The 18,878-nt window shown below is 37.5% G+C and overlaps 1 protein-coding gene across 1 annotated transcript; it reads left to right on the top strand.

The window, feature by feature from the left end:
* Positions 1–830: 830 nt before the first annotated feature.
* Positions 831–14,322, top strand: ERCC4 (excision repair cross-complementation group 4; the record flags this gene model as incomplete). The annotated part of the gene is made up of 10 exons (XM_010013131.1): positions 831–1,011; positions 3,870–4,065; positions 5,406–5,613; positions 6,707–6,887; positions 7,232–7,360; positions 7,942–8,052; positions 9,151–9,742; positions 11,563–11,655; positions 12,454–12,566; positions 13,589–14,322. Coding segments are annotated over 10 exons (2,538 nt in total), but the record flags the coding sequence as incomplete, so codon positions are not given.
* Between the last annotated feature and the right edge of the window lie 4,556 nt (positions 14,323–18,878).

Here is an 18,878-nt window from a genome sequence, read left to right as displayed (position 1 = left end):
GGGAGGAAGAAAAGGAGGAGGATGAGGGTGCTGCCCGCTCTCTCCGAGCAGAGGGGCGCCTCAGGCCGCGGGGGGCCGGGGTGAGGGCTCCGGGGCGGCAGCGGGCGCGTTCCACCTCGAATCAAGGTCCAGTTGCCGCTCCTGGAGCGTGATGAAGTCCTAACAACATTAGCGAGCTAAAATAAGCTCATGGTCATCACTTGTCCGTAGCAGAAATCTGTAAGTGGCAAGTGAGCAGAAAGGGGAAGACACTTGTTGGCAGATCTGTCCCTGCCTGTACAAAACCTGCCTCTACTTCTTCCCTTGCACCAGGGGATTTCCCGCCATCGGGGAGGGGATGTTCAGAGGACTTTTTGTAGTGACCACAGGTGAATAAATATCACAGCTGTAGTTCATAAGATTGAGCCTGACGTATCTGACCTACCTTCTCTAGTTGTCTGTGGTAGCTGATGAGTGGACTAAAGAATGATCTCTTCCCAGCTCTCTGTTCTTAAGTCAGTGTCAAAATTGCCTGTTCTCTGGAAAAGTGCTATTAAAGTATATGAAAATGTAAGCTCCTTTGAATGTCAGTTGCTCACATTTGCTTAAGTATTGTCTAGCTACTACTGAGAATATGTATTTTTTAAATCACCTGGATGATTTGAAACTGAACAAAGTATACCAAAGAGGAAGAAAATCATGATGATTCTGATTTCCTCAGGTAGTATGTCATACTGTGATGCTTCTAATTTGGTTTGGACAGCACCTTAATAGAATACGTGTAAGTAAAGTTTTTTTGCCTCCACTTCATCAGTTACCACAATGATGTGTTTTTACTGTGTTTGGTGTAGGAGTATTTTATCGATCAGCTGAGGTCAGATGGAGTTGTTCATCTTCCTCGGCGTGTTACCAATGAAGTTATAAATAATACTCGATACGAATTTTACACTCAAGGAGGAGTGATATTTGCTAGAAGTCGAATCCTTGTGGTAGATTTCCTTACTGACAGAATTCCTGCAAACCTCATTACTGGTAAGAGTTTAATGAAGCAAAGGTAAGACTGTTCTGCTTGAAAATACATAGAGCTTAATTATATATGAAGAGTTCTACTAGCCAGTATTGAAGTTGAAGAATTATTCTATTTTCTCTACAACGACTGAGGGAAAATGAGCAAATATGTAGTTCTCTCATTACTTTTTTAAATGGTCTTCTTTGCTCCAAATTTGTTTGCCTTATTAAATCATGCAATTTGAAAATATCCACACTATTTTTAGATACTGGGTCATGCACTTGGTTGGTTTTCCAATATCAGTAAGTGGCTGGAAAACGAATCAGTTAAATTATGCCATTGACATAAGAAACATAAAATTCAGACTGGCTTTCAAGAAGAGTCTTGATTGCACTTGGTGAAATAGTGTCCTATAGTCTATAGGACACTAGCCCACGATTAGAACTGATTTTTAGATGTCACATCTTATCAACCATGCATACTACCTATTTTTTGTATTAACAAATCACTCCTGATTATTTTTCCCATAAAAAAATAGCAATATGGTACTAATCTTTGTCTTGGCACACCTTGAACACTATCTAAATAGCAGTATTATGAAGTAATGCTGTTGTCATTGTAAAGATTTTGGGAATAGCTTGTGACCTTTTTAGTATTACAGAAGTTACACATGAAAGATGTTACAGTTATCTTTTGCCTCTCATGTTCTGTTCTCTTTCTCCCCCAGCCTGGAAAGCTAGTAAAGTAGATACCTAAGAGACAGGAACATAAGAATATTTTATTGTTATCTAAACATTAACATCTTAATGGCTAAACATAACTGAATATTGAGTGCTTAGAAGAATGTAAGTGTCTGCTACAGAAGCTGTACCCCTTTCCTTTTAGTCAGTGTATGACACACTCTAATCTATAAAACATTTTCAACATTTTTATGCTAGGGCCAAAGACACCAGGTTTGTCAATTCTGATATATCTAACTTAAAAAAATTAACACATTTTCTGGACAACCTACAATTTCCCCTCCTCCCCTTGACTCTTTCCTCTCTACCTTTCTTCCCTACCAAAGAAGGGTTGAGAAAGGAGGAGGAGAAACCCCACACCTTTAGATTCTGTCAGTATGAAAAGAAGAAATACACAAAAGATTTTAAATAGTCCTGTGCAATGATAGCACAGCGTTCTTAATAGTTTTTGCGTTGCCACTGGAGGTCAGTGTGAGAGCAGCTTCGATCGACTTGCTGCTTCATTTCAAACTCGGGTAACACATGGTCCTGTTGGAAACACGTATTATCTGTGTGTGATATTGTACAACAAAACCTACAAAAACCTGTTAATAGTGTTTTTTGAGGAGCTAACACATAAAAAGTGTTCCTAGGTGTTAAAAATGTTGTTTATAAAATCAGGGTAAAATTGCATGTGAGAACATCTAGTGAACATAAAAATCTAGTTAAATGAAGATAAATTATCACTGCAGTAAAGAATTACTATTCCTGGTGGTTTTGGCCAAACAGAAATTATGTACTTAATAGCATACTAAAACTGATGCAAGTTGGTATAGTAAGCAGTGGCTTACACAGCAGTATGAACTAACTTCCTAAGCAGAGATATATTGACTAAAAGGAAGGTATTCTGGTGAACACATGGTCTTACAGGCCTGATACAAATTCTGCATCTCCTGTAATGTCCTTTCAGCGTCACATCCTGACAAACTGGAAGGTGTTCAGAACTGAGTATGATCTTCATTGTGTCCTGAAAAATTTGCTTCATAGAAGAGATGTAGGAATATCTAGATAGAAAAATACCTTTTAGTAGGTTATTCCATGACTTGATCACGAGTGGCTAGCAGTTGCATGGAAGTCTCTTGATGCTTTTTCATTTACAAAGCAAAGACATATTAAAATCAATGGCTCAGTGCTGAGTTGAAGAAACTTGTTATAGCAATTAAATGCACTGTAAGTTCGTCAGCTTAAGTAGGCCCAAGGTAAAACCTGTGATGTTTGATGTCCTTTGCTTCCATTTTAGAAAGGCATTTATTATTCCACTGGAAACTGTGAAGAGAAAAAAGTACCACATAGGCTTCACCTCACGAGAGGGAGAGTGAAAAAACATGCTATTTAACATAACTGAGCATGAGAAAAAATAAGCCTTGTTTTTAACAGGTCTTGGCTGAGGTGTAATCCCAGAAGTATTTACCTCAAACACTTAATGTAGCTAAGCTAATGTTTCACTTCTCTGTACTAAAACGTGCATGAAAAATCTGTTTTTTCTAATGCACCCATAGCCACGAAGAAAACCAGTGGTGTACTCTTACAGCAAATAGTATTTTCTGTCCTCAAGTGTGAATATGAACAACAGAAGGAAGGGAAAGCAAACTAATTTTATTCGCAAGTTCTCTGGTGCTGTAACACTTGAATTGCTACCAGTAAAACATACTTGGCAAGTCTGTAATTCCAGAATTTGTCTAATAAAAGGATGCAAATACCACAATCTTGAACACAGCAAAGTTGTAATGTTGTAATAGTGTGTTATGTCTTGCATTCACTTTTACTTCTTTTAAAAGGGTTAAGTTCAAGTTTTGCCTTAGGAGTAAAGAATTTCCTAAACTAGTAAGTCCTGCCACTCAAGCACAAGCTTTGTTTTGGTTTTGATTTATTCCTGAAGATGCATCATTAACTTAGGTTTGCTATTTGGGGATGCCATGGTACTGAAACTGAGGAATTGCTTGGTTTGAACCCTGGAAAGTTTGTTCAATCACTGTAGAAGTTTTAAATTCCTACTGTACTTCATTTGGGGGAGGGTGGGAGGAGTAAGTCTTAAGGGGAAAACTATAAAAAATTGGACCTTTCTTTACTTCTTGTAACTTCAGAACCTTTTCCTTTGCCAGGCATTTTGGTATACAAAGCACACAGAATCATTGAGTCCTGTCAGGAAGCCTTTATCTTGCGACTTTATCGCCAGAAGAACAAAAGTGGCTTCATTAAAGCTTTTACAGATAATGCAGTTGCATTTAACACCGGCTTTTGCCACGTGGAAAGAGCGATGAGAAATCTTTTTGTCAAGAAACTTCATCTGTGGCCAAGGTAAGGCACCTCTTCGTCATTGGAGGGTCAAACTTTAAAAAAAGATGCATGATGTTACAATGGGTTCCTAAGAAAATGAGGTGTATGCAGTCACACTGCTAAGCTGTGCTGCTCTTGTGTTCCCTAGCAAATTTCTTTCAGTCTTTGGCAGAAGAAGTGGTCTTAAAGATGCTAAATCTCTGTGAATATTTTCAAAGATAGACCCAAATTAAATCTATAAGGGGCTGAACTCTATGTATAGTTGTTCTTTTGGTCAATAGAAGTCACAGCAGAGAGGCATTCTTAATAGCTTAAGAAAAACTTCACTTATTAAACAGGTTATTTAAGCCATGAAATACCAGGAATACAGTCTGTCAGCTCTGCCATTCCTGGAATATTTGTTTCCAGCTGTGATGAAACTCCACAGCTCTCTTTCTGTATATCAGATATTTTTTATTTTCATTTACATGTATGTTGTATATGAAGAGTGTTTACTGATGACTCACAGAAACCAAATTGCCAGGTTTGTGACATGCACGAAGTCTTTCAGGAGTAGAGCCACAGATGGACCTGCAGCTTCAGGACCTGTTCAGTGCTCCTGCCTTGGGTAGGAGGTCTGCCCGTTTGTTCCTTTCGTCCAGGCTAGAAAGTGTTTCACTCTGTACTGTTAATTTGCATTGTAAACTCCTTAACAGTGTTTTTTTCATTATCACAGAGAAGCAGAAATGGAGGTAACTAGAATAATAAACGTTAAATAGAAACTCTCTAAATTTTCTTCCTTGGCTTCTGAACCATGAAAAGACTTGGGAGGTGCAGGATGCCATAAAGGGAAGCGTCCAGTGGGTTTCAGAGGTCCACAGATACAGTCTTCTCTGAGCCTCGTTCTGTTAGTAAGGATCAGCTAGCACCTAAGTACCTGTACAGACAGGTTGGCTGTAAAGGTAGTGTTCTAACAAGGACCTGCTGCTTCTGATCAGTAGCTAGGAATGTCACAGACTCTCCTTGTGGATCCATGTGATTCCAAAAGCTTTATGAACTCATTCCAGTTTCTCCCTTATGAGTTTTTTTTTGGCTTTACTTTGTTCTGTGTAATAATGATTTAGAATCTAGTGCAGTAATTTTCCATGGGTCATTAACCAGCACTACAGGCTCACATGACTAGAATGACTATAGAGATAATTGTGGAGTAGATGGTTTTCTGTTGCTGTTTGAGTCTTCACATCAGTAGAAACTGATTTATTTTGCAATTAGCTTACTTGTTTATGTTTAAAACAATTGTAATTGTAGTTTATACAAAGTTTGAATAATTGTAGGTCAAACAAACCATCCATGTAAATATTAATTAGCTGTTTTCCTCTTAGATTTCATATAGCAGTGAACTCATTTTTAGAGAAGCATAAACCTGAAGTGGTGGAAATACATGTGTCAATGACCCCTGCTATGGTTGCTATCCAGACTTCAATCCTTGACATCCTGAATGCATGTCTGCGAGAACTCAAACGTTACAATCCAGTTCTTGAAGTAGAAGATTTGTCTTTAGAAAATGCTATTGGTAAACCTTTTGACAAGGTAACTATTTTGGTTGTTTTGCTGTGTCTACCTACAGGGACGTAGATCTTCAAACTGTGTTCCCCTGCAAACAAAAATACTATTAATAAAATAAATAACCAGCAGCAACTGTTCTCCCCTGACATGTTTATTATTGGTACAAGGAGAGAAACTGTGTTACTCTGTAATGATCATGTTACTGTTGCCAGTCGGGTTTTGGTGTATTGATACTATTGTTCTTCCTTCATTTCCAAAGTCCCTACAGTGAGAAAATCCTGATTCATGTTTAGTTGGAGTTTTTTTTATTATTATTGTTGTTGTTATTATTAAGATGGCTGCAATTTCAGCTCAGAATATCTTACAGATAAGTATGCAGCTATTTACAGACACACACACCCTTTTCCTTTGTGAATTTCCTGCTTGTATTTTTTTATTTTCTCTAGTAGGAGAAGCACTGTATGTAATACTTAATATGCACATGTTCTATGTCATTAAATGTGTGTGCATTGCTATCTTTGGCAGATCTGCTATGTTTGGCACACATGCTTTCTGTAGGGTAAAATCATAAACTTCAACCATCACAGTTACACAGAAACATGGTTAGGTGTTACCTGTGATTTAATCTTGACCTAAGGCCTCCTGTACTTCAAATACCTGGAGGTTTTTTTTCTTACACAATGTAAGTTGTGTATCTGTGTAATCCTCATCTTAACTTTGAAAATTAAATGACATTATATTGTTTTTTACTTTACTTAAGTAAAGGATATTAGATACTTAGTATCCAGTACCAGTAAAGACCAGTACCAATAAAATAAGTTTGGGGGTTTTTGTTATTTTACCAGTATTTTATTATGATATGGAAAGGAAAATATTAAATTATATATGTTTGCTAATTGATAAAATGTCTTGCATAAAGGCATCTATATTATGTTAACTTTGAAGAAAATGATTGCTTATCAAAACACGTATTTCACCATCAGATCTTCAATTGGGTATGTTTAATAGCTTTGGGAAACCAGTGGCAACCCCTGTAAAGGAAAAAAAGAAATGCATTCTCACCTTGGTTAATATATTAAATATTTGCCATCCTGAACTTTCCAATTTATATTTCTAGACAATACGTCACTATTTAGATCCTCTCTGGCACCAACTTGGAGCTAAGACAAAATCTTTGGTCCAGGATTTGAAGATACTACGTACTTTGCTACTGTATCTAACTCAGTATGATTGTGTCACTTTCCTTAATCTTCTGGAGTCACTGAAAGCAAGTGAAAAAGCTTTTGGTGAGAATTCAGGTAAACAATGAATAAGCATACAAGTTAATGCATGAAACATTGAAATGTTGATATTTTTAATGAACATCCCAAACATATGAAGGTATCTAATTAGGTTTTACATAACTAGCCATAAGGACGTAGGTTTTTATTGACAGATAATTCTTTCATCTTCCCACTTAACTGCTGTTACTTAAAAGTGTGAGATTTGCGTCACATTTCTGTCTGTTATTAAGCTAGTAATTACGCAGCAAGCAGGTAGCACAGGTACTACTGATAAGAGATTGGGACTTTTAATGGATAGGGCTGAAACACGTACACATTGCAAATGTCAAGCTACTACTGCTTTCTTTTTTCCTGTTTAGGTTGGCTGTTTCTTGACTCCAGCACTTCAATGTTTGTAAATGCTCGAGCTAGAGTTTATCGCATTGCAGATGAGAAACTGCATCAGAAAGGCAAAGGCTCTGAAAAAAGTGGTGTGAAGAAGGAAAATGGTACTGATCATTCCTAATTTTAAGTTGGAGAGTGTCACACGATCTCAAATGCTTTGCATATTATTACTGGTGCTGTGGTTCCCTACATGATCTTACACAGCTCAACATCTCAATCTGTTAGCTGGGATAAATTGAGACATAATGTTAATTCAAAAGCATATAATAAACAACATAAAGCAGAACGATGAAGAATTAAGGGGTTCTTCTAAGTTTGCTCAGCCGATCATTGGGAGAGCTTTTATGGAATTGTTCTTGCATTACATTGGTGTTTAGCTTGATTTATTTTATGTGAATGAGTAGGAGGCTGCCATTGCTTTTATTTAAAAAAAATATATATTCAGGAGTTTCAGAATTGAAGAATGAGTTAATACTTTAAATTTTGCTTCACTAAAGCACTTATCCCCATTTTTAAATGTTTCTATAAGAGTGCTCTCCAACCCATTAGCATAACAAGTTGCATATGTAGGCTGTTGAATATCATATTTGCCAACAACCATCACGCTATTGACATCTAACCACTAATTTAAAGTTCTGAAGGATATTTTGGCTGTAAGAGCTGCTATGTTCAATCTTTGTTTCAGAACTGAAAAGGGAATTGGTTCTAGAAAGTAACCCAAAATGGGAAGCTTTGAGAGCAGTGCTGAAAGAGATTGAAAATGAGAATAAGAACAGTGAAGACTTTGGTGGTCCAGGTGAGAGAATACTAAATGATTTTCATATGTGTTTAACTAAATGATGTAGATTTGCACAGTACAGTAAAATTTGTGGACTTTTATGTACATAAACCATGTAAAACTAAACAGTTTTACATAAACTCCTATCTGTCTAGTTCTGGCTCTGAAAGAGAAATGCTGTTGGTTACTATGCAGTACTGTTTAGGAAAAGAAAAGTATTACGAAAAACTATTTTGTGTTACATTACAATGTTGTACTGGTACTTTAGTCTCAAAACCAGTGAAACTAATAATGTGGAAACTTACAATAATCAAGATACCATTTGCTCATTTCTCAAGTTCAGGTTCAAAAAAAGGAGCGGTTCCGTCTTACTTCCTTTCCATTCACACATCTAATTCTTCTCAGACATTAATCTCATGCACCTGAAAATTTGCTTCTCCGAGAGATGCACCTAAACGGGGTAGAGAGTAGAAGGCAAGGATGCATCTAACTGCTTTGCCGCCTTTCCTATTTTAGGGCTTTTCATCCCCTTAAATTTCACCAAGCTTTATTTTAGGAAATAGTAAGGGTAAAAAAGTGCTCTTTTCTCCCACCCACGGTGTTCTGACTCTGGGTAAGAACTGGCTCTCTCACCTAGTGTTGTAGGAGTTTATCTGAGTCAGCTTGTGGAAAATTGTTATTCAAGGCCCACAGATGTCAATAGTACTGTGTGTAACATGTATTTTTTTAGACTCTTTAACACAGCTGACAAAATCAGAATGGTCTACATTAAAGTTCACTCTTATTCTGCATTTAAAACAAAAAGTTGTATGAGCAGGTTTCAGGACATGCTGTATCTGCCTCGTTTCAGGTGCTCAGGAGGAAAAGCTCACTAATTTAGTTGGTATAAGAATAAGGAATGCTGAGCTCACATTAATCTCTACCCTTGTTTGGTAAAAAACATCATGCAAGTTAGGCTCCCTTGAAGTCCACAGAAACTGTGACAACCAAATGTAAAGGCATTTGGCAGGCATGCTTCTAGGATCATTAAAACTCATTTGCTCAAGAGGTGTCTAGTAGCTGGATAAGCAGTACAGCGTAACAAATTATAAATGTGGTATTGTTTCTTGACTGCAGGGCAAGTGCTTATTTGTGCCAGTGATGACCGAGCTTGTGCACAGCTCAGGGAGTATATTATTGCTGGAGCAGAAGCTTTTTTAACGAGACTGTATAACAAAACCTTCGGAAAGGATGAGAAAGCTGGAGAAGCATGGATTATGGACAGAAAAGCCATCAAGTCCAAAGGAAATGCCAGACCAGATGGAGGGCCTCAAGCCAAAAAAGCCAAATTCGCAGCTTCGTCAAAACAAAGCAAACCCAAGAAGCAGCAAGACCGGACTATAATCCAAATGATAGGGAAAACTGAGGAGGAAAAGAGAGAGGAGGTGGAGGTGGAAGATAACAAAGAATTAAGCAGTAACCAAGAAAGCAGTATTGACGAGACCATTCCTGAAGATTTCCATGTGAACTTACCCTCTGATTGTTACTATGGCATTTTCAAGAACCCGCTCACAATCATTCATCCGCTGCAGGGCTGCAGTGATCCCTATGCACTCACTCGGGTCCTGCATGAAGTAGAACCAAGATACGTTGTGTTATATGATGCAGAGCTGACTTTTGTTCGGCAGCTGGAAATCTACAAGGCCAGCAGGCCGGGAAAGCCTTTGAGGCAAGTTGACCTGGTCAGGGTGATTACAGTCTTAAAAAGTGCACTTTGAACAGTCAGTGCAGACCGTGCATCTACTTACTTCCCTCAGCTACCTTTTAGTTCCTGTTCAGCCTTCTTATTAAACAATGGCATAATGTCTGAGGTAACTAAAGGATAATTTTTACTTCCCAGCAGGTAGTTAGTCCATTAACAGTTGAAACATACCTGAAAAAAACAGTTCATTCCATCTTCTACAAGACTTCTGCTTAGATGATCTTAATGGCAGTAGATCCATTTTGATGTGCTGTATTCTTACTTTAAACCATCTGTGTAGCAATGATTTTTACACAATAAGCTTCATTTTGGATTTAATTAATTTTCACATTTCCTGATGTCTGGTCATGCTGAAGACCAAAGTAATTCAGAAACTGTAACAGAAAAGCGAGGAAAGGAAAACACACTAAAGAACATGAGAAATATTTGCAGTTATACTTGGAGTTAGCTGACAGAAAAATGTCCATACTGTGCGTATACATATTTGATACACCTGTAATTTGCAAAACTCACTTCATGAATAAATATTACAGACTAATTAAAAATACAGAAAACTTTAATATACTAGGAGTTTTTAATGTTACCTTTCATTTCCATGGCTGCCTAATACAGCATTTCTTGAATACAGTGAACTGCAGTTACACCTCTGTCTCACTGAACATAACTTACAGCAATTTCTTAGGTCTGAGAATAAACACGCTTTTCTTTCCACAGCTGAAACACAACTTATTGACAATTGGAATTATTACCTTGTGAATGAAAATGCTTTATACTTTAATTACCTCATGAAAATTATTTGCATCAATTTAACAGAGCAGTTGTAATTTTCCAGTCAAAGATTTGTACATATGCACCATAACTGAAAATGGAGATTAGTTCGGCAGGGTTTAGTGTGTCTGTACCCTATCTAGTACCTGATATCCAGGTACTAGATAGGGCTCTCTACTGCAGATAGAAAGAGCAGAACTCACAAACATATATTGCATGAGGATAATTATTGGGTTATTTGTACAACTGATTTTTAATTGCCTGATCAGCATGTGCTGTATCTACCTCCAGCATCACATTCCCACACTTTAGAGCAGGAAAATCAGATGCAGTAATGCAAGTAGGGCTTAGGAAATGCACTGCATCAGAAAAGTAACAGGAGTAAAATCCTACCAATCTGTCAAAGTGTACTTGAATGAAAATATATTGGAAAAGATGACTGAGCTGGAAAGCTACAGGCAATTAATTCCTTAAGATAATTAGTAATTCTTGTATGTTCCATATAAATCGCTATTTGTGAAATAAAACATCATTTGTTGGTGTGTTCCATCTCTGCAAAACAAATGACAGCTTGTTTTTTCTAGAACCTCTGACTGCCTTGTACAAATACAGAATTTTAAAATCTTAGATGGTGTTTTTCCTAACTCAGATGATTGCAGATTTTTCACTTTGTTACATGTATTCTACTGGCAAGATTTTAAAAGCAGTAAGAAAGCAACTCCTCATTCTACTAGCTGACTGAATGGCTGACTGCAATCTGAGTCTGCTCTGGTTGAGTCCCAGAATTCCAGTAAATGTATCTGCCACTGGAAAAAGAGCAAACACTGGGTATAAGAATTCTTGTGGCTGATCTTGGAATGTCTTTACAGAAAAAGATTGTGTTTTTTCACTTGCCTTTTTTAAAGCAAATACTACCTTGTCAGGCAGTTAGTGCTACTGATCCTAAATACTGATTGTGGGGGTTTTCTAACTTAATAGGAAGTTTTGTGATCCTTTTTTTACCTCCCCCAAACCTACAGAGTTTATTTCCTCGTATATGGGGGCTCAACAGAAGAACAGCGCTACCTCACAGCTCTGAGAAAAGAGAAGGAGGCCTTCGAAAAGCTTATTCGGTAACAAAATTACTTTATTGCCTTTATTATTAATGTTTCATGTAATTCCCTTATATGCTTACGTCAAATAGAGTGAAGTTCTTAACTGTGTGAAGGCTTTAAATAAACTTCTAATTCAGTTGCTTTTCCTTCCCCACTGAGGATTAATGAAAAGGCAAAACCTTCCTTTTCAAAGAAACTGATTTTTTTTTTTTTTTTTTTTTTATTTTTTTACTATTAGAAGCTAAACAGCACCACTTTTATTTTAATTTAATTTCTGACAATGTTTTTTGTCTGCAGGTAACATTTCTTCTAAGATACTTCTAAGGCTTTTATGACTTAGGTTGTTTGGGGAAACAAAACAATACTTTTCATAGACTCATAGAATCCCAGACTGGTTTGGGTTGGAAGGGATCTTAAAGCTCATCCAGTTCCAACCCTCTGCCACGGGCAGGGACACCTTCCACTAGACCACGTTCTAACCTGGCCTTTTCTTAGTCTGTATATGACAGTATTGTTCCTGACAGGATCTGCTCACCAGGTTATACTGCCATTCCTAGTCATCAGCTCCTTTTGTTTCACATGCCCTGAGAAGTTCTAAATATAAAAAATCAGATGCTAAAAAGTGCTAAAAATTGAAAATAAAAATACAGCATCTAGCCCAACAACCTGGAGAACCTAGTAAACTGTGTTTCTCATCAGGTTTGCAATTAGTATTAAACTATGTCTAATTTTACATCTGGATGAAGAGTATTAAAGTTCTTTCATCTATTTTTTTCATATAATTGCAGTTTTCAGTGTTTGTTTGTGTTTCCTTAGAGAGAAGGCCAGCATGGTTATTCCTGAAGAAAGAGAAGGAAGAGATGAAACAAACTTCGACCTATTAAGAGATGCTAATCCTGCTTCTGCTGTTCCTGACACACGCAAAGCAGGTGAGCAGTTCCTGACGTGAGGCTTGCTGCTCTAACTATTGCATTTACATCCCATCCACAGTGTCTGGGTCATAGACACGCTGCACATTGACTCTGCAGTCTTGATGGCAAAGAAACAGTATCTCCCTCACTGCATCTGCCTCTGACTGTGCAGTGGCAATGAATTACATTTTGCTTTGAAAAGAAAATATAAATTAATGAAATATTTTACCACTAAGACCGATACCATTTGGATTGTTTCTAGGCAGCTTGTTGGTTATGAAACTGTCTAGTAATGCTTGTAGGGAGGTGAGCTAGTAAATGCTGAGGACTTCTTTTGATCTTGGCAAAACAGACTGCCTGGGTAAATGACTGTAGATTGTGGGGTTTGGCTACTTTCTTTGCAATGAAGCACCTTTTTCTTTTGTTGCAGTTCTGACCACTTTTTGTTCCTTTCCTCTGACATGTATACTCTGTCTTCAGCTTTACAGCTCTGCTCCTGTTTATCTTTGCTGTCACTTCATTATCCTACTCTTCTTTACCATATGCTCTCTAATCTTTGCTGTTATGTCTTTTTGGCCTTGATGCTGCAGTCTCTTCATGTGTGCTTCTACAGATCTACAGAGGCTAAAGCATAATTTCTACAATAAAATGCCATGTTTCAGTGGGAATCCGCTGGAAATGAGAAGGATCAGCTTCATTACCTTGTTTGCAGGCAACTTGTAAAAGATCTTCCTGATGCATTTAAACACTTTTCATCTACAGTTTAATGTATTTCATTGTCACATATACAGAGGTTACAGGAGGTAGCATGATAGTTCTATTACACTGCAGAGCATACTTCGTAAACTAGAGTGTCTGATTTTTTCCTTTAACAGTGAAAAAGTAAGTGAAGTCTGGCTTTATTATACTACTGAATTTGAGGTATAATTTGAGATGTGAAGCCCATCCATTACAGAAGCATTGGCAGCACACAGGAAAATTATACAACCAGAGCTGGAGGTTGTAACTCTTGGGTTAACTGTATTTCTTTTGCTCTTTAGGTGGCCAGGAACAGAAAAGTGTTCAGCAAACTATAATAGTGGATATGAGGGAATTTCGTAGTGAGCTTCCATCGCTGATTCATCGTCGCGGTATTGACATTGAGCCTGTTACTTTGGAAGTTGGGGATTATATTTTAACTCCTGATACCTGTGTGGAGCGGAAAAGTATCAGTGACCTGATTGGCTCCTTGAACAACGGCAGGCTATATGCACAGTGCGTTTCCATGTCCCGTTACTACAAGCGTCCAGTTCTCCTGATTGAATTTGATCCTAATAAACCTTTCTCTTTGATTCCACGTGGCTCTCTATGTCAGGAGATTTCCAGTAATGATATTACTTCTAAGCTAACCCTTCTCACACTCCATTTCCCAAAGTTACGTATCCTGTGGTGTCCCTCTCCCCATGCTACTGCTGAGCTGTTTGAAGAGTTAAAACAGAACCATCCCCAGCCTGATGCAGAAACAGCGATGGCTGTCACAGCAGATTCTGAAATTCTTCCCGAGTCAGACAAGTACAACCCTGGTCCTCAGGACTTCCTGTTAAAAATGCCAGGTATTAATGCAAAAAACTGCCGTGCCTTAATGAACCATGTTAAAAGCATTGCAGAGCTGGTGACACTATCAAAGGACGAACTCCACAAAATCTTGGGTAATGCTGCCAATGCCACGCAACTCTTTGACTTTATTCATCTGACCTACAGAGAGGCAGTATCTAAAGAAAAAAGCAAAAGGTGATGAATGGGATTGTTCAACATGGGGCATAGATAAGCTGTTCTTGCACAGTACTCACAGAGTACATGAACCATTTTAATAAATGCCCTCTAAGATAACTGTTTCTTACTAATGCTGTTCCATCAGTTTTAATTTTGAGTTAATTATTACCGACAGCAAGTTTCAAGAGGAACAGAACAAATTTTAAATAGGTATTTATTCTTTCTATAGCACTTCCACAAATTCTGTAGTATCACTGAATTAACTAAATTAAATTCTTCACCAGGTCCCTGAGAATTAAGTGCCAAGATGAATTAATAAAGGTGTTTTCATTTGAAAGTTATGATATCTTGTTAAAGCTAAGATGTCCTGTGTTTTGATTAGCACGTGTGACCTGCTGCATGATCTGTAACTTTTGCTTTTGCTGGTTTTATTAAGGTCTTACTCTCTGGAAATCGCCAATTTTTGATTGACAGTGATGAGGCTGATGAGGTCTTTGGTCAGGAGTTGTCAGTCAGTATTTAGAAGAACATAGTTGGACTCAGTTGTGAATTTTAGAATGTCATTGTAGGCCCTTGTCACAGTAAACCACAATTGTATGGTATGTTCTACGTTCTATTTGCTTAATTTACTTGAAGTTACGCTTTTCTTTTTTGACATTCCAAAGTCAGTACAGCTCTGTCTTGGCAGATTTTGCGGAGTGCATTCCTTTGGTCTGGGCTGGATGGAGGTTCTGTGGTAACATGATGGAACTTCTCAGCGTGCCTTACTTACACTTTCAAGATGCTTTATTTTTTTCACCAGTTTTGGTAGCTTTCAGCTCTATCACTTGAAAGTGATAAATCTAGGTATACCACTGGGACTGTTCCTTTACATCAGAGCATATTTCCTCTCATGAAATGCAAGAGTTTTCTTAAGGTTTTCCAAAAGGGTTGACAGTTTTTGCAATATTATCTTCTTTCTGAGTCCTACTGCACTTGCATTTTAATGTCTTAAGTAGACCCTCTGTCAATAAATTAAAAAAAAAAAGGGAAAAGTTCAGATAGACTGTGAATGTGTATATTGTTAAAAACATGTATTCTGCACTTACCTTTTATACAAAACTATGTAACCACCTGCCACTGCCAAAGGGCTGATCCTGCGTCATGACAGGCTAATGTATTTACATTAGCTCTGTACATAATCATTACCTGCAATGACTTGCACATGTATTTATATGATTGTAATGCTGGCAATAGATCAACATGGTCTCCATCGTGAAAGGAGAAAATACTGATTTTCTCTGTGCAGGTTCAGTAAAATCTGTACTGTGCACTTTCAGGTTTTGTGTTTGCTGTGCATTTTAAGTGTGAATTGATGAATTTGTTAACTTACAGACTAGGACTGAGCAGATTTCCAAAGGGAGCATTTTTCTGCAGGTGCAAATTTCAGTATTAAATACATCCATAACAAGATTAAAATGTGTTACTTACCTTGTTCCTCATTTGGCCATGTTGATATCAGAACATTTCTATTTTTAGTGTGTGGTTTATAATACAGATCTTAGTGTTTCTATTGCCTTATATTCTAATTTATTTCGTTTAATATAAAAAGAAGTGTCTCCATGAGACTTCTGCTTATTCAAAGCAGGAAGGTCAGAAATGCTCAGGATTGAGAATGCCTGTAAAGTGGTGCTAAGAGAACAGAAAATCAGAGGAAGAACAAAACTGTCCAGAATGCAAGGCCTATAGAGCCAGATTTGGAAAAGCACAGCTGACCAGCCTTTGAAAACATGGCTTGTTCGTGCATTTGCATCGTTAAGATATTACATGAACTGTGGGTTTGGTTTGTTGGCTTGTTTGGAGTTTTGTCAAATGTACTGCCTCTCAGCTTTGTCAGTAGTTTTTTTGCTTTGATATGTATAAGGTGAAAATGAAGGGGATATGAAAAGCTTAGAAATTGTAGCTTTGTGTTACATGCTAGATCAAAGTCACATGATGCAACTAAATTATGAATATTTGCTAAATGTTTAGATTGAATTGCCTTTTGTTTATATATGTGGAATTTTTGTAAGGGTTTTTGATTGCTTTTTTTTTTGATGCAGGATTTGGCTTTTTCTTTAAAACAGCCACAAGTAACACAGTTGTATGTTATTATTGCTCATTTGTGATTTGGCATTTTACTGTACCATCCTTCTGGGGCAGCAGGTATGAACGTGAACAAAGCTGGAAGAGGTCTTGTCCCCTGAAATCACTTAACCGTGAAATAACCAAGCCAAAGAGTTAACCTGTGCACAGACACCAACAAAGTGTTTGGGTGAATGACAGAAATCCCAAGGATGCATTCCCTGCCTTTATGGTGCTCTTCAGCTTGCTTTCATCAGCAGTAATGACGTTTTGTATATTGTCATTGCTTGATGTTTTAAATTTGTGCTTTTTCATTAAACAAACAAAAAAAACCCCAACCTGCCTTCACTTTGGGAGTGTTTCAGTATTCCTTCTTGCACCCAAACCAAGACTATACATTCCAAGGCTACTGGCCATGTGAAACCAGGGGATTTCTATGCTATTGGGAAGTTGCTTATTTCTACAGTTTGTCCTAGGCTTTGATTGCACTAGATTTCTTCCTAGAATAACAATACCCAAATCTCATAGGAACACATGCACCTTATATTAGTAAATGCATTTTGCTCAGAATAGATTATGGTGTAAGTTCCTGTGTTTGTTACCTGGATACTACTCCTGCTAGTGGTGCCACTTGCAGTTTCTAGCTACACTTGCAAAGGAGTCATTCTGCTTGCAGTGTTGCCTATGTGCAGTCCCTAACGAAATAAACTGCACTTTCACAATTACTTTTTCTGCATGAACATGTAGAGTGGGGCTTTTCTGGTATCAGCTGTATTGACTGCTTTCAAATTAATGCCTGCAAAACTTATATGTAAATCAGTTGCTCAGAAATCCACGCAGCTTATAAAATACACAGCTATACTCTGAAAAAAACAGTGACTCTTTTAAAAAGGACAGAAGTTTTAAGTGTGCGGATTGTTGTGCGAGGCTTTTGTATTTGCTGAGTGATGGTACAAACACAAATAATTTTTAAAAACAAAACCGTTTGTCTCTAAATCTTTCCTTAGTCATCCAGAATTCCAATTTTATCACTGTTGAATAGAATCCAAAAGCAAACATCTGCCAAAAAATACGTTATTAAATGAATACATGATTTATTGCCAAACAGCATAAAGAAACATACTTGCCATGTGTGGGCTTTCCAGTTGACAAGTCTTATTTGGGGCTCCGCAAGCAAGGTCTACAATTCTTTTAGAAAGACTATTTGAGGATGAAGTTTTCCTTTACCCTTACTCAAAGACAGCCTAAATTAATATTCCATTGGTCTTTTTTCTACAATTGTGGTTTAAGAAATGCAGGGAGGGTCATTCAGAACATTCAAAAACTATTGCTCTGGAATTTTGTCTTATTTTGCAACTGCAACTTCTCACGTGTTCACTCTTGACATAATAGCAAGAATTTTGAATATTTGTAGAATCAACTCAAATGAGGCATAAGCCCTTTTATGTTTTTCACGAGAGTCCTTAATCTTCCTGCAGTGAAAATACACTCACTGGCAATATATGCACTAATTTTTCTTAATTTGCAAGTGCATACACTTTTCTTACCCAAAGTCTTTCATTTTTTTCTATATATATATTTTTTTTTCCAAAACTTACCCTCTGAAATAATATTCCTGACATCCTGTTCCACAGCGGGCTAGCAAGCTAGTCAAAAATAAGACATAACTGATACATGTATTTGTCAATAATATTTCTTAGTTCTATTTCCAGTTTATTCCAAGTTCAGCTTCAAACCATGAGAATATCCTTCATCTACCACATGAGGTGGAATACTGAAACACCCAGAGTCTTTCTTGATGTTTACCAAATAAAAATGACTTAACTATGATAACAGCAAGTTTGGTGAGGCTACTACTGGGTAATTATTGGGCACACCTCTTGTAATCTAGAGTTGCTTTTTGTCTTATTTTTAAATCAAGATTCAAGTCCTAACATGGATGAATTTGAAAGGTTGCCTGATTCGTGTGGTGTAGAGTGATGGCAAAGACTCAAAGTATTTGGTAACAGAAAGAGAACCTGTAAACCTTCCCCCCAGCCCCTAAAAATGGGATCAGACAGAGTCACTGTGAAATGTGGCCCAGAGTGTAGCTGAGGGGTAATTCAGAGCTACTGTCCGCTCTGGCTTCAGTTGATGAAACACTGACATATGAAATTGTTCATTTCTGAACTTCAGCTTCTCCTAATACTCTTTAGGGGAACTAGTATCATAACGACTGAATAAAAACAATTAGCTTTTTTCCCCACTAAATTTATGCAGCTAACATACGTGTGTGTGTGTGTGTGTGTACGTGTGTGTACATATAAAAGAAGGGTCAGAAAAACTAGTACTGAGAGGGAACTGAAGGCGCCTGGAGAAAACAAACACTTTAGCGCTGTTATCTTCCCTTGTATTTTATTCTTGGAATCAGTAGGTTCTGGGGGGGGGGAAAACCTTACTCCATTGTAAAAGGCCAGAGAATGTACATGACTGGCC

Source organism: Nestor notabilis, unplaced genomic scaffold (genome assembly GCF_000696875.1).
Source record: "Nestor notabilis isolate BGI_N333 unplaced genomic scaffold, ASM69687v1 scaffold27994, whole genome shotgun sequence".
Taxonomy (NCBI): domain Eukaryota; kingdom Metazoa; phylum Chordata; class Aves; order Psittaciformes; family Psittacidae; genus Nestor; species Nestor notabilis.
The sequence above is the reverse complement of the archived record's forward strand: the minus strand, read 5'-3'. Positions and strand labels throughout refer to the sequence as shown.